The 16,875-nt window shown below is 35.4% G+C and overlaps 1 protein-coding gene across 1 annotated transcript; it reads right to left on the reverse strand.

Moving 5' to 3' along the window:
* Positions 1-1,027: 1,027 nt before the first annotated feature.
* On the reverse strand, positions 1,028-13,873 carry LOC127413160 (interleukin-13 receptor subunit alpha-1-like). Its single transcript, XM_051650045.1, has 10 exons — positions 13,608-13,873; positions 13,175-13,317; positions 8,804-8,975; positions 6,643-6,748; positions 6,244-6,431; positions 5,903-6,039; positions 5,141-5,273; positions 4,729-4,828; positions 2,011-2,104; positions 1,028-1,825 (listed from the first exon to the last, which is right to left on the reverse strand). The coding sequence occupies exons 1-10, from the start codon at positions 13,681-13,683 to the stop codon at positions 1,733-1,735; spliced, it is 1,242 nt and encodes a 413-aa protein (XP_051506005.1). The 5' UTR covers positions 13,684-13,873; the 3' UTR covers positions 1,028-1,732.
* Between the last annotated feature and the right edge of the window lie 3,002 nt (positions 13,874-16,875).

The raw sequence follows: 16,875 nt of genomic DNA on the forward strand, positions 1-16,875 counted from the left end.
AATTATAAAATGGGAAATGAAATGAAGGTCAACCCTTGGTTATCTGCAGGTAAGGTGGTATTTAAAACATGACTACATGAGTAGAATGCAACGAGAAACATACTGGCGACGTTATTGGTACGAAAATATATTTTGGTCGTTGGAACGTATTCGCCACGTCCCAGCAATGTACAATAATAACGTCACCACAAGGAATAGGGGAATCACAAAGTTACGTCAGTACAACTTTATATGGTATGTCGCTGAGACTAATCTGGTCTGGTCTGGTTACCTTTTCACAAAGTATCTGTGTTAGGTCGTTGGAACGTACACACCACGTCCCAGCAACATAGTACAATAACGTCACCATGACAAATAGGGGAATCACAAAGTTACTTCAGTGCAACGTTATTTTTGTACGTTGCTGCGACGAATATGGTCCGGTGCGTGTACGTCTTCACAACGTAACTGTGTTTGCTGGGTACCCCAGAGCACCATCAGTAAGGCTCAAGTATCGCTTCATCGACACAAAACCAAAGATGTGTATCAAAGGCTAAATATAATTTAACGTTATCATTAATATTGTTATATCCCTGATGTACAAAAGGAAAAGATGAAGCTATGATGCTTATTCATCAACAAAAACAAAACCAGGCCATGAAACTATAAGCAATGAAACTCAATTAGAACAGATTAATGCTGTTAATTATACAGTGGACTTTTTAACTTGGTACAAACTATTTTATCAGTAGTTTTTCAAAATTCTGGTAGACAGTAGGCTACATTATACATACATGTATGTAGGGGGTCATTGCCCCACTAGATATTCCTCGTGCCCCCCAGAAACTTCTGATGCCTCTCAACCTGATCGGATGGCTAAACGACCAAGCCCCCACCCCACTTTTTACTTTAAAGTGAAAGTTATTTGTTTTGCTTGTACTCATCTATGTCTGAATGTTTGTCATGTGACTGTTTCTATATGCATTTGGTCATTTAATAAATCTGTGAATATACAATATACACATTTGCGCTTACACAGACACTCAGGTAAAGCAAAACACACTTTAATACACGCAACATGATTTACAGTGTCTAACCACATTTCTTTACAAAATAAGTTTTTGTAGCAGTACATTTATAATAATATTTAGTTTGTAAATGATGTGCAGAAACAACCCTCCATCCTTATAAAACTTGGCTTTATAAACAAAGCATGGAAAGGTTTAGCATAACGATTATGGATAATTCAAATTCAAATACTTCATGAATCTTTTTTCCATGTTTCTCAATTGGGTTGCATTTAGTGAGTTGAAGCTCCTTTGGACATATTAAATGTGCACGCTGCTGTGTCCACATATCAGATAAGCAGATTCAACCAACCTTGTCCAGGAAAGTTAATTGATTGCTTCACTTATCTTCTATTTTGTGAAGATTCACTTATCTTCATAATACATTCATCGAAACAAGCCATTGTTGTCAGGAAGCGCACTTCACTGACACAGACAGCAAAGTGTCTAATCGGTGAGGTCAAAGTCCATGTAGAAAAAGGTAAGTGAGCATCCTGTGTTCATTGTAGTCCTTGATGACACAGAGGGACAACAAGAGTTGTAGTAAGTTTAAACATCCTCCTTGAATAGACATTGCTCCATTAGTCTAAGAGTCCGCCCAGATTTAAATGTCTGTTCAAATCCATTGGTAAACTTTTTCAGTATTTTCAGGTTTTACTCCCTCATGTGTGGCACATTCATCATGGTCACTTGTAAAGGAATGTGGTTTCGGGTTCAAGACTTATCTTGATTTCTACAATCTCTTCAATAGGGACATAAAGTCTGCCAATTGATGGGCTCTGGGGTGGAAAAGGAGATTGTAAATATTAATTTTAGCTTTGAAACAGGCCCATCTATGCTGGCTATTGTAACAGGGTCTATTGACATAAATAAATTTAACATCAGAATCTTGATCATATTTATTTATTAAGTTATTGCTGGAGAGAGTTTTAAGGTGAAACTTATAAATGATTGCACAATTTACCCTTAGATCCTCTGTCATTCTTATATTGTTGTTGAGCATGTCCTTAAAGAAAGGCCCTGGCTCTGGAATTTTTGGGATTATGACATCTTTGTGCCTGAAGAAAGAGAAGCAAAGTTTGATGTCAGTTCATTCCAGACCTTAGCTAACTCTATCTCCACAAACAATCAAGTATATCTTAAGTTCCAAGGTGATCTTGTTTGTATTCGTTGGTATTCATACATAAAGTATGCACATATATTTTTTTTAACGTTGGGACAGACACTGAAATGAACAATATCAACGTATAGACTGCATCTAAGCGTAAAGCCTATTACAAATGTACAACTTCAGAGACGACTTTACGAATCCAGAACTGAAATTGACGGAACTTTTGCGAGGGTCTCACCACAGGTGACACAATCCCACAGCCAGACAAAATATCAGTAAATGATGAAAAAAACTTTCTCAGAGAAATAACTTTTAAATGGTAAATGTATAAATGAAACTGAAATTCAGACTAATAAAAGTAAAGTAACACAACTACATATGAATTCCTGTGGATACGAATGAGATCACTTTGGAAGTTCACAAAAAAAAAAAAAAAAAAAAAAAAAGATTTTGCTGCTTGTTTAATTTACTTAATTAAACTAAAGCAATACAATTCTTGAACATTTTGTTACAACTTGATTTCATTCCGTTTCATCCATTTACATTTGTAAAATGGAAGTTTACTTAATCCATTTGAGTTGGGACTACATGAATACCAGGGTCGGATTGGCCACTGGGAGATATCTGGACTTTTCCCACTGGGCCAACATGCCGGTGGGCCACTAGCAGGCTGATGCACATTATATATTAAAAAGCCAAAATTAAACAAATAAATCTTCTATAAAATATTACAAAATTGCATATGTGAAATATATTTTATTTTAAAATAAACAATGACACCCATAATGCTTCATTCCTTAATGTTTCACGTGGCAATCTTTGTCTTCGAATCAAAGAGGTTTGAAGAAAGAGGGGCCGTTCACATCGACCGTGCCTTTTCGCTACAAAAAGCTTGATGCAGTGCAACGACCAGGACAGAACACATGCGTCTCAAGACACGTTTAAAATATATATATATATTTTTTTTACTGTGTCATGGTGTCTAAAAAGCAAAACGAAGTTGAACAACCGCGAGACGCTTCACAACAGTTAAGTATGTCTGTTTACTTCATCCCATGTTTACATAGAAAAACAACTGAAAAACAGTGCTGACGGATGCAAAAATTTACAATTGGGCTTGCCTACAAGTTCTAAGTTCATTACGCTGGCATTGCCTAAGTGGCATGTGAAAGGAGGTTTGCACTGAATTTCCTAAAAAAGCAGACTTGATAAACTGGATTACAGTGTTCTCCTGCAAAGACTATTTACTTAAAAGCAAGAAGTTTTTTTTTGTTTGTTTTTTTGCATGCCAGCTGTGGCATTAGTTGCACGTAATCTTATTATGTCTTGGATTTTAAATTCCATTGTGTCATAGGGCCTCAATATCAGCAGTTATGGGAAATACTTTACTGATTTTACAGTCCTTACTGAAATGAATTAAGTTGATCTTATCTTTAAAAATGTGTGAAAAAATAATTTTGAATATTGCCATTGAAACTTTTTGTTTCTTAAATAATTAAACACATTTTCGTTGTTGCTATTAGCCTATTTACCATCCAGCTGCATAAAGATAAGCTTTCAAACGGAATGAATCACCCTCCGAAAGGGCACTTTGAAGGAAGAACAATCATGATAGTCATGCTGTAATATCGCTTCAAACATAATCTCCAATTAAAATGACCTAAAAAGTGAGTTCCGAATTACCCTAATTTTTTAGTCCTCTAAAGCTCTCACAGTGGATGGTTAAGTCTTCTAAGGGAATAGGGCATAGGGATGATCGCTTCTGAATGGAACACACCCTAAATGAGGTTGTGTGTTGTGTGTTATAACAATTTCAATGTGTCATCAGTTACATCAGTCAGTGGCTCATGGCATGGATCGATCTATTCTATTTATTCACAACACCCATATATAAATCAATAATAATAAATACTACTACTACTAATAATAGATATATTAGATATCTATGGTGAAACCCATGTTCAGTAGGCTGCAAGAATCCTGTAATTCCCAGTAAAATTTTGTCTCCCAATCCGACCCTGATGAATACTTTCTGTGGTGTTAATGTAGCATTGATGAAACTGGACCGGGGATTTCAATTTCCCAGCATGCTTTGCACAGGACTCGATAGGGAGAGTGAATGTTAAAATTAAGTGTTATTTCATGTGTTTTTGTGCAAGATGAATACAAAGGGGGATACTTGTTAGTGTTAAATATTTTTGTTATGTTGAAATTTAGAAGAGTTTCTCTTATGTTGAGTTTTGGGGTTTACCATTATGGTGAAGAGTGGAGCTTGAGCTAACAATGAGGACAGGGATGTCGCACATGAAATAATACACTTGCTTCGTAACTAAACTAAACTCTGTTGTGCTAACAACCTGCATGTATTTAGTATGCCAACATTCACTTTTACTAGCTAGCACATAAAGAATTAAAATAGATTTATTTGAGTTTCATCGTCACATCTAATTTTTGTGGGTTTATCCAATTATCTATGTTCTTTCTACAGAATGTGTTTGTGTTGAGATTACTTGGTAAATAAAAATAAGTAATAGAAATTAATAGTAAAAGAAAATAGAAATTGTTCATCACCTTCTGAGTAGCACCAGAGTCACTATTAGACAACAGGAAACTATGAGAGGGATAAAAATGACAGCCAGCAACCCTGGCAAATTCGGATGAATGTTCTCACCTATAAGAGCACAAAGAAAAACAGTCAAGTTCAAGATTGTTTCATCTGCAGGATGTGCAGCAAGCAACCTAACAGTATGTAAATGAATGTAAAGTGGGCTATAATATAAATACCCAAACAAACTGTAAAGGTAGAGGAGGCTAATAATGATAATCATCATTAACATCATCTTTGCTATCATTATGTGTTGGTGTACCATGGGAATAGTTCAACTTATTAATGATATAGCTTCGAAATATTACAGCTAACTTTGCTGCTGATTTGTTTCTGTCATGTTCTCATGTGAAATGAGCTTGCAAGAATGAGTCGTACCATATTCCACCTCGTCACTCAGTTCACTTTGCCCTTCACCGCAGTTTTTTAAGATGTTCTGCACTCTGGCTCTGTACTTGCAGGCTGGGTCATATTCAATTGTATGGTTTTCAGTTCCCTCAACCTTGACATTCTGTAAAAACAATAACACAAATATCCAGGAAATAAAACAAGCTGTAAAACAAGCTGGATCTTGTTTCAACATTATACAACATGTTATGCACTCCCCAGCACAGTGCAATAATAGCTCTGCTTAAACAATGCTTGAAATGTGGGTCACTATATATTCCATTGTTCATTCTGTAGATTCAGTTGGAATTGATTCAAGAAACTACTCTTATGTAGACTGTGGTTTTGTACTACCTTAGAGTGAATAAATCAAGCATACACTTTGCACTATATATATGTATATACACACACACACACACACACACACACATATACATATATTCCTGGCAAAGTAAGATTTAAACATGGTTTAATGGTTTAAATTATTAGATCTATTTAAATATGCTTATAAACTTTGCCAAATATAAAATGAGTTCAAGTTATACCAAAGCAAATGTAGTCATACAAAACTGTATTGTTTACAATCAAACTTATACATTTTTTGGTATACCAAGCACAAGTTCATGCTCCTCATCAATTTAATTCAAATACTACTCGTTTGAAGGAAATATGTCATTTCATTGAAATGGTAAATCTTATACACCGCACCACACACTTAATCTTAATTTAGCAAATAAAAAACTGTTGATTTACCGGTTCATTGCACTTGCTGTATATGTACTGGTAGCCAAAGCACTGTTCTCCATAACCATTAAATGGTGGTCTGATCGTTTCAAAGTGGAGATCATGCCCAACTCTTTTAATTTTCAGTTCAGGTGTGTCTAGTTTCGCTGCAAAGGAAGCCAACAACAACAACAAAAAATCCAAATAATTACGGTTTTACATGGTGTAGAATTAGACTTCTATTTTCTTCAAATAGTTTGCCGGTGTGAAAAAACTCTAAATCTGAACAAGGTATTCAGTAACTGAGAAAACGTTTACTGTTTATTTGACTTTATGTAAAAGAAGGCAAACAAAAGTGAAAGTATGATTACCTGTGTTACTTGGAATTTCATCCTTGAAAGTGTTGTGAACAGGAATGCCCTTGTGAGTACCATTGAACAGATAGAACATGTTGTTTTGGGAATTCTTGAGATATTCACTGTTTATGACACATTCCATCTTCTTCGTATAATCATTTATGTATGGGGAACACTCTTTAACTGATTCATCCATAGGTAACCTGGAATGAGCAACAGATAATTTTTATGATGCATGGAGACAAAGAATATAATGTAAGGGAAATATACTGTACACATCTGATTGATAGAATAGGGGAGAACTATCCCTTTAATTTAAATGAATACAATATACTGACTTTCTTGAAAGTCACTTTGGAGAGAATCTATATCTGCCAAGAAGAGAAACTTAATGTAATGTAATATAATTTATACCAGTAATAAAAACGGAGGCCTTGGACATCATCTGCAGCAGAATTCCAAGTGCAGTTCATCCTGTTTCGAGAATAATAGGCACAGCTCAAGTTTCTCACCAGCGTCACTGGAATACATTAAATTAAAGAGTTTTCAAATCAGTTTTCAAGATTAGACTGCAAAGTGAAACCTCTGAAATACCTGCATTTAGCTCCTAATTATGTACAATAATAGATGAATCTGAATGGTTGACTGACTCCCCTGTCTTCATGAAAATGAATGTTGTAAATCCAATGTGTGTCCAATACAACATGTAAACCACATTCATATTTTTTATCCAAGGAAATCAACCAGCGAATAGCTTACTTAAAGTTGTTTTTGATGGGATAAAAGGTTAACATCGAAATAAATTAAGCACATCACCTTTAAGGAGCTATTTCAACCTAACCTGACCCTACAGGTGTTTCACCAACAAAATTACTTCTGTTGGTGTAACCTAATATTTTAAGGTTATTTCAGGGATATTAAATAATATTTATGTTGATTATGATATTCATGGGATTTAAATAAAACCAGTTAATTAAGATGTTAAAGTACATTTGGTCCCACTTTATATTTGGTCAGTAGCGGATCCTGGCATAGGCGATATAGGCAGGCACCTAGGTCGGCAGCGCTCTCTAGGGTGGCACGACAGGGTACCTGATCAATCGCCCCTGCACAGCGCTCGCAAGATCGCGATGAGAGAAAGGTGCCCCGAGTTGTACCTGACAGGCTACTCAGCCTAAAAGGCTCTAAATGGTTAGGATTATAGATGTTCATAATGCATTCTTACATTCTGAACAAACATAAGATAACCATAATCAACAGTAAAGGTACACCGGTGACACAGGATCGACTCAGCGGTCTTGAGAAAATAAGTATCAATCATGTGATTGCTGGGCAGATTTGACAAAGTCATTGATGATTTTTCATCAATGAAAACTAGGAGGGGAGGGTTAAATGTGAAATTAGGAATTATGAGTAATAGCACAAGCAACAATCTGTAAGTATTCTGCCATTTTCTTTATTTATTGTCTAGTTTTATCCAAAAATGAGGGGGTGTTTAGTTAAGTTAAGTGGGGGCGCCACATCGGATCTTGCCTAGGGCACCAAGTAAGCCAGAACGGCCACTGTAATTGGTGTCTTTAACTACTATGTACTAACATTAAACTACATACAATACAATGTACTTATTGTGTAACTAAACTCTGACAAGATTCACATTTGCAGCTACTGAGGTTGAGGTATGGGTAGGTTTAGGATTAGGGTTAGGGTAAGGGTTAGGGGTTAGTGTTAGGGGTAAGGTTAACAGTTTAACTACAGATGTAATTAAATGGAGGTACTTTAAATATAAGTACAATGCAACAACACGTATGCACATTGCACATGTACATTGTATCAAATGCTTAAATACATAGTAGTTAAAGACACCTAATATAAAGTGGGTCCATATATTTTTTAGGTTATCTGACAGAACATTTTTGTAGTGTTATATAGATAATAACAACAGAGGTACTGTTAGGTAACACAGGATACAACGTTAATCTATTTAATTACTTTAACTTTCAACATCATGCATAGAGACCTATCTCTTGCATTAAAATGGTTTCAAACCCTTTGTCGCTACAGGCATAATTCTGAAAGAGGACACTTATGGCTTTATTTTTCCCAATAACTTTTCAAAGTAATATAAGTAAAAAAGCAAAAAAGTGGATTTATCAGTAGCTGGATATTTCATGATATAGGTGTAAATTCCCACATTGCTTTTGCATGTTTTCAGTTGTACTCCTGTCAGAAAGTGTCGATGGAATATTACAATCATAAAACAGTGATCAAATACTGAAGCTGAACACTTAGACCTTTCAAATGATTATTAATAGTTTGTCGATATTAATAACATTTTTTGGCTGGTACAGCATATAATTAGGTGGAACATTGCGCTTCAACATGATTAAACCAATCCACAAGCTGCTCATGATCATCATGAATTGAGTACAATGCTATGCTAGTCTTTACATTTTATTAGAAATATACTGATAAATAGTATTGACACAATATGGAACAATCTAAACATGGAAATACAGCCTCTAACATAATAAGCACTGTTTTACATCTGATAGTTGGCTGCATGCAGAGTACCTACCTGGAGGTGGAGGGATGGTGATGTTGACTGGTGAGCTTGGGCCCTTTTTTCCACAGTTTACAGGGTTTGTTGTAACGATGATGCACAGTCCATACATATTGGACACATTATCTATGTAGCTTAAGTTACTGGTTCGCTTTTTTGTTTGTAGTAGATTGTTGAGAGGACAGTCCTGTTGGAGGACATAATTATAAATAACACAGGACATAATCCCAATGTATTATGGACCCAGTCACAAATTCTTGTGTAAATCTTCAAATCCAAACTTTCAAATCAGGATGCTCACATTTTGTTCCTTGAAATTTTGAACTCACTAACTTGGCAAATAATCCAAATCCAACACTATACAACTTGCACACAGTGTCATCTACATCTCTCTACCAAATCTCATACATCTTTTTAAAAAAAAATGAATTCATCTGTAAATATCTTGTTTTTATTGTGTCTGTTGTTGAGGGTTTTGGACAAGCTGTTATTATTTCTAATTGTATGAAATGTCATTGTATTTAAATGAACAAGTTTTATTATACTCAAATCTAATATACATCAAGCTTTACATATCAACACATAACACAATCTGTCTATACGTACATAAAATGTTTGCCTTGGTTTGCCACCACAGCTCCACACGAGCAACTGACGCCAAGCTAAATCAGATTCTAAGTATTTGAAAAAATGTACGTTCCAAAACTTAAAATACATATGATAAGGTGATCTTTCACACAATCTGTAATTTCTATCTTTATACAATTATTCCAACACAAACTTTAAAAAGTGGTAACCTAAACATGCTTTTTCTACCTTTTTCCAACCCTTAAAATTAGTATTGTTGGTGTAACTAATGTATTCAGGTTGATTCAGAAATGTTTAATAATAATTTCGACTTGAATAAAATCATTAATTTAGATGTTACCACTGGTGGCTCAGCAGTTAAGGCTCTGGGTTACTGATCAGAAGGTTGGGGGTTCAAGCCTCAGCACCACCAAGTTGCCACTGTTGGGCCCTTGAGCAAGGCCCTTGACCCTATCTGCTCCAGGGGCACTGTATCATGGCTGACCCTCCACTCTGACCCCAGCTTAGCTGGGATATGTGAAAAAAATAATTTCACTGTATATGTATAATGTGTATAAATTATAAATATAATTTTATTAAAAATTAAAGCACATTTTTCAAGTTAATATTTGTTTCAGTGTATAAACATTTTCTTCAGAAAGTAAATTAGCATTGTGCTAACATAATCTTAAGAATGACAAAAACAGTGCTTTGAACAGAAGTACATAGAAATATTGAGTATGCACTGTTGCTCATTCAGGGTTTTATCAGCCAAATGACTATACCAACACCTAGCCAGCATCAAACACTGCAGAATCCTTAATGTTCTGAATCAGATGCTCCAAACAGATTTGTTTGACTCAATAAAAGGCTTGGTGGTCTAGAGGTCAATCAAAACAATTTTTCCATTTAGCCGATCAAAGAAATTCTTCATATGCAACAAAAAGTTTCCTTTACAGTTCCAAAACACTCAGTAGGAAATACATAATGTAAGGAATTTAAAGAGCACGAGTCATGTAAACCACTCAGTAAATTCTAGCATAGTTTCAATTTTCAGTTTAAATTAAACTAAAAGGTAAACACATATCCTGTAACTCGAACTCTCTCCTTGCAAACTTGTGGAAATGGGAAAATGACAATAAACCCAATTTTGAACTCAGACTTTATTTCTAAAACCATAGGCGTAGATTTAGGTAGGAATGGCAGGGACATATCCCGACCAACTTTCAGAAAAACGGAAATGTCATGACCAGTATTTAGACATGAATGCCTCATACAGAAAACTACTATGCAAACACAAGCTAGAATGGAACAACCAGGAGAGGGCACAGTCACAATGAAATAACACTTTTTTTTTTTTATTTACTTTTTTTTTTATCACTGATAGGCAGTATTGTGCACAATAAATATCAGGAAAATATTTACTGAGAAAGATATAAATAACCTTGAACAAGGGATACCATTCTCACCCACGGTCAATAAAAAAAAGCAACCCTTGCCATAACATAAAACGACGTGATTAACATTAAACAGAACTTGAAACATAACTATGCTTTTAATGATTTTTAATTATTACTTTTAAATGTTAATGAATAACAACCCCAAACAGTCCCCACAACCTGCACAGACCGACCTCATTACTATGGAAACACAACAGCCAATAGCAAGTCCCCAAGCAAAAACCACATCAGACATTGGTCGAAGCAGTACATAAACAGCATCACATGGCACTTGTTACTTTTCTCAGCGCTGTTCAGGATGCACCAATCACAGTTGTTATTGATTACGTTTTTTATATATAACTTTCTGGCGATCACACTGAATTTATTTTTGTATCTTAAGTCCAATCCTTGAAATTAATACATTTAAACAAGCATAGTTTTGTTTCCTGTCTAAGAAAAAAAAAGAGTTTTGCATATGGCCCAAAGGAGGATTCTGCTTGAATGCTGTTTGAGGAAGACACATTTGAATTTGAGTGACTCACTCTCAGATAATGAGGTGGAATAAAATGTGCAGTATTTAAAGCGCAAGTATAACTGGATGAAGAAAGGATTGCCATCCCAAATTAAGAATGTTACAGTCAGTTGTGCTGCAGAATATCACAGATTAACTTGCGGTGAAATAATTTTCATGCATTTATCCATAAAATTGATAAAGAAGTAAGGAGCAGAAAATATGCTTCTGATATGTGTGTGTTTCTGTGACGATATTGGCATGTTTGTTTAAACCCTTAACACTTATTTAGTTTACTAATTTTAAACCATGACTTGCACTGCACATAAATAAGTAATATTAGCATTATATTCATGCTGTTTAGCCAGAGGGGAACTGGCCCCCACAGTGAGCCTGGTTTTCCCCAAGGTTATTTTTCTCCATTAACCAACATCTTATGGAGTTTTGTGTTCCTTGCCACACAGTCGCCTTCGGCTTGCTCACTGGGGTTCTAAATACAATTATTATTTAATTATTTATTTTTATACACAAATTACAATCATATTTAATCAAACTACACAATAATCACTCTAAGACTTTATAGATATTACAGTTTCATTTTCTGTTAATGCATGACTTTTCTGTGTTGTGAAAAGCGCTATACAAATAAAAATGACTTGACGCGTGAGAGTCGAATGCTCCATTCTCCCCATCAGTTTTTATCTTTGACACTTTGCACATACAACTTTATATTTTAGCCCACCGTTTGTTTAGATTTTCATTTGTTTAATGCTGAATAACATTTTACAGAATGTCCCTTCATGATACAATTTTCTCGATGCACTGTAAATCTTGTTGAAAACAACAGAACTTGATTTTGATACATTAATCTTATGTTTGTCGCAATGCATATCGCTGCTACATTATCAATCAAGCTTACTGCACAAATCATTGCCCCTCCGTATCATGCAACCACTGGTCAGTTCTAAACCAAAAAAGTCTGGATAATATTTAATATGGTGAGGCAAAGAAATAGGAAATGAGACATGTTATATTAGGAATAATGTTATTTTGCCTATATTACCAGACTGACTGACCGCATTTTCTTAATACTTACATTTAGAATATTAGCCTGATAATATGTCCCTACCAATTTTCCAACCAAACCTACACCCTTGTCTACAACTAAGTAAACCAAAATATCAGAAAACAATACATTTTTAAACATTAGTTTGCATTATGCATATTGCATTGTGAACTAATATGAACTAACAATGATCTATTCCAGGACGACAATGCCAAGATTCATCGTGCTCAAACTGTGAAAGAGTGGTTCAGGGAGCATGAGGAATCATTTACACACATGGATTGACCACCACAAAGTCCTGACTTTAACCCCATTGAATATATTTGGGATGTGCTGGAGAAGACTTTACGGAGTGGTCAGGCAGTGTATTTTAAACAGCATTTTTATTGTTAGGTGTGTTTTTATTTATAATTTTTATATATATATATATATATATATATATATATATATAGATGATTAAAATACTGAAAACTTAAGATTATGGTGACACGTTTACAAACCTAAAACATAGTCCTTCCAGTAGGTAATACATTTTAATCTACAATCTAAATGTTGACAAATAAAACAGTCCATGTTATCTGTCATCCGAATTATAAATGGCTCCACACAAGAATTACTTCCTAATTACACTGTTATGTGAACACTGTAAAATAAAGTGTGACCTCAATTTCATTCATGCTTTCATGTTCTGTTGCAAGGTTTACTGGAGTTACAGTTACTGTAAATACTGTATTTACCAGAAGGCAATGATCTGAAATATGCTTTCCTTGAAGAGTGGGTGTCTGCTTAAAGTGACTCACCTGCCTGTTGCTCACTCCCACCGTGTAGTTCACTCTGCAGTCAGGATTCAGACCCTCCGGTTTTTCCCACGTCACATGTAACGTGAAAGGTGATGTATAAAGTTCCCATATAAAGTTCAGATTTTTCGGTGGAGGCAACTGATCTTTGGGTTTCAAGAAGGAAGTAAAATATACAAATAAGAGTTAAGTTTACTGTGTTAGGCTCAACAACAAATTTCGTTTCTGCCAAAGGCAGCAAATTGAGGCAGGAAAGCAGGATTCGTCGCAACACGCTACTTTGCTTTCGTGAAATTATATCTGACGTCATTATGTTACGGGAAGAGGTATATCCTGTGTAATTCCTTGTGTAACTTGCGTTGTCACAAGGAAATTTAGGCAAACACGTTCCGTTTTCACACAAACACTGTAGCCTACAAAACAAAAATAAACTCACCTGATACGTTTTCAGCTCCAACAAACATGACAGAGAAACATATGATTAAGGATATATCCCAATATCGACACATCATGTTGCTGGTTATAACGGATATTCCGTGAAAATGTAAAATCCCGCAATCCTGGTACACAAAACGCAATGTTTTGCCCCTTGCTAAGTGTTTGTAGTCGTATCCGATATAATAATAAAAAGAAAAAGAAGACAGAGTCGCGTCTTGTGTCACTTTCAAAGTAAAAGTGAGACTTGATCTTGACACACAAACTAAACTGTCAGGTTTTGGAGTGGGAGGAGTGTGTGTGAGCAAACCCGTTTGAGAAGCTCAGAACTTCACCCTATCTAGGCAACGAACAAGTATGATGATTCAACTGTTGGGCAAAGAAAAAGCTGCCTTAATAGTGTTTCTGAATTAAAACCCAACTGGGAAAGGGAAGCTGTGAAATCATAATACATTAGCAGTGCTGAGTAGATTACTTCTGAATTGTAATCTGGTACTAATTACAAATCACATGACTAAAACTGAAGTCAGAAACGTAATCTCTTGGATTACATTTTTAGGCAATCTAATCCGATTGCTAATTCTTTTTTTTTATTTACTAAAAATAGAACATTCCCTGTAATCTGTAGTGGAATACATTTCTAAAGTAACACTCCCAACCATGGTCCTCAGTATATTAGTGATCTCCTAAACCACCACAAATCTTCTAGGCTACTGAGATCTTCAATTCAAATGCTATTGGCTGTCCCTCGGTCCAAGCAAAAATCTAAGCGGGAAAAAAAAAAAAAATCGAGCTTTTTCAGTAGTTGCCCTTAAACTATGGAATAATCTTCCCCTTCATATTTTTTTGGCCCCATCTGTTGAGGTCTTCAAGTCTCAATTGAAAATTTATCTCTTTTCTCTTGCTTTTGAATCTAGGGAATCTTAAACTGGAATTATATGCACATACTCTGTCCTTTTTAATATACAGGTGCTGGTCATATAATTAGAATATCATCAAAAAGTTGATTTATTTCACTAATTCCATTCAAAAAGTGAAACTTGTATATTATATTCATTCATTACACACAGACTGATATAATTCAAATGTTTATTTCTTTTAATTTTGATGATTATAACTGACAACTAAGGAAAATCCCAAATTCAGTATCTCAGAAAATTAGAATATTACTTAAGACCAATACAAAGAAAGGATTTTTAGAAATCTTGGCCAACTGAAAAGTATGAACATGAAAAGTATGAGCACGTACAGCACTCAATACTTAGTTGGGGCTCCTTTTGCCTGAATTACTGCAGCAATGCGGCGTGGCATGGAGTCGATCAGTCTGTGGCACTGCTCAGGTGTTACGAGAGCCCAGGTTGCTCTGATAGTGGCCTTCAGCTCTTCTGCATTGTTGGGTCTGGCATATCGCATCTTCCTCTTCACAATACCCCATAGATTTTCTATGGGGTTAAGGTCAGGCGAGTTTGCTGGCCAATTAAGAACAGGGATACCATGGTCCTTAAACCAGATACTGGTTGCTTTGGCACTGTGTGCAGGTGCCAAGTCCTGTTGGAAAATGAAATCTAAAGTTGGTCAGCAGCAGGAAGCATGAAATGCTCTAAAACTTCCTGGTATATGGCTGCGTTGACCTTGGACCTCAGAAAACACAGTGGACCAACACCAGCAGATGACATGGCACCCCAAACCATCACTGACTGTGGAAACTTTACACTGGACCTCAAGCAACGTGGATTGTGTGCCTCTCCTCTCTTCCTCCAGACTCTGGGACCCTGATTTCCAAAGGAAATGCAAAATTTACTTTCATCAGAGAACATAACTTTGGACCACTCAGCAGCAGTCCAGTCCTTTTTGTCTTTAGCCCAGGCGAGACGCTTCAGACGCTGTCTGTTGTTCAAGAGTGGCTTGACACAAGGAATGCGACAGCTGAAACCCATGTCTTGCATACGTCTGTGCGTAGTGGTTCTCCCCCACATTTTTGAATGGGTTTTGTTTCACAATCCTCTCCAGGGTGCGGTTATCCCTATTGCTTGTACACTTTTTTCTACCACATCTTTTCCTTCCCTTCACCTCTCTATTAATGTGCTTGGACACAGAGCTCTGTGAACAGCCAGCCTCTTTTGCAATGACCTTTTGTGTCTTGCCCTCCTTGTGCACCATGTCAATGGTCGTCTTTTGGACAACTGTCAAGTCAGCAGTCTTCCCCATGATTGTGTAGCATACAGAACTAGACTGAGAGACCATTTAAAGGCCTTTGCAGGTGTTTTGAGTTAATTAGCTGATTAGAGTGTGGCACCAGATGTCTTCAATATTGAACCTTTTCACAATATTCTAATTTTCTGAGATACTGAATTTGGGATTTTCCTTAGTTGTCAGTTATAATCATCAAAATTAAAAGAAATAAACATTTGAAATATATCAGTCTGTGTGTAATGAATGAATATAATATACAAGTTTCACTTTTTGAATGGAATTAGTGAAATAAATCAACTTTTTGATGATATTCTAATTATATGACCAGCACCTGTATAGTCTTTCCTGTTGAATTTGTATTGCTTACATGTATGTTATGCGTGGTGATGTTTCCATCATTCTTAATCTCTTAACTGTTTCTAGATTCTTGATTGTGAAGCACTTTGGTCAACAAAGTTTTTAAATGTGCTATATAAAATAAATTGAATTTAAATTGAATTTAATTGAATTATTTGATGTCCAGGGTTGGGAGGGTTACTTTTGAAATGTAATCCACTACAGATTACAGAATACATGCTGTAAAATGTAATTTGTAATGTATTTCGTTAGATTACTCAAGGTCAGTAACGTATTCCATTAGATTACTCAAGGTCAGTAATGTATTCTAAATACTTTGGATTACTTCTTAAGCACTGGTAGATTTTTTCACTTGTTTTGATTATAAACAAGTAAATAAAGTAAGAAAATACACATATAAAAAAATAAAAGCCTAAATATCTTATGCAGTTTTGCTACTCAATTAAATGTATTTTGTTTAGGTTTTTTTTTTTTTTAGATATTTTTTACACAAAACAATACTTAAATTCTCATTAAGAATTTTTTGATTTTTGCAGTACATCTTTGCTCTAATATCAAAGGTCTTGCTAGAGAAGAAAAAGTTATGCTCCAATGTGCATTTTCACCATAGAATATATTATAAAATATAATCGAGTCTGGTAACAGATGTAAAGGCAAGAAATAGCATTTTAGCTTAGCATAAAGCTAATTATCACATGCCAGTTTACACAAGGTTAACT

Source organism: Myxocyprinus asiaticus, chromosome 2 (genome assembly GCF_019703515.2).
Source record: "Myxocyprinus asiaticus isolate MX2 ecotype Aquarium Trade chromosome 2, UBuf_Myxa_2, whole genome shotgun sequence".
Classification (NCBI taxonomy): Eukaryota; Metazoa; Chordata; class Actinopteri; order Cypriniformes; family Catostomidae; genus Myxocyprinus; species Myxocyprinus asiaticus.

Bases quoted from the DNA above. Each gene is read 5' to 3' on its own strand.
- LOC127413160 (XM_051650045.1), bottom strand. From the start codon at position 13,683: ATGATGTGTCGATATTGGGATATATCCTTAATCATATGTTTCTCTGTC. The intron at 8,976-13,174 runs GTGAGTCACTTT...GTCCTCCAACAG, and splicing joins TGGGAGTGAGCAACAGGCAG to GACTGTCCTCTCAACAATCT. The intron at 6,040-6,243 runs GTAATCATACTT...CTTCCTTTGCAG, and splicing joins TGAAATTCCAAGTAACACAG to CGAAACTAGACACACCTGAA.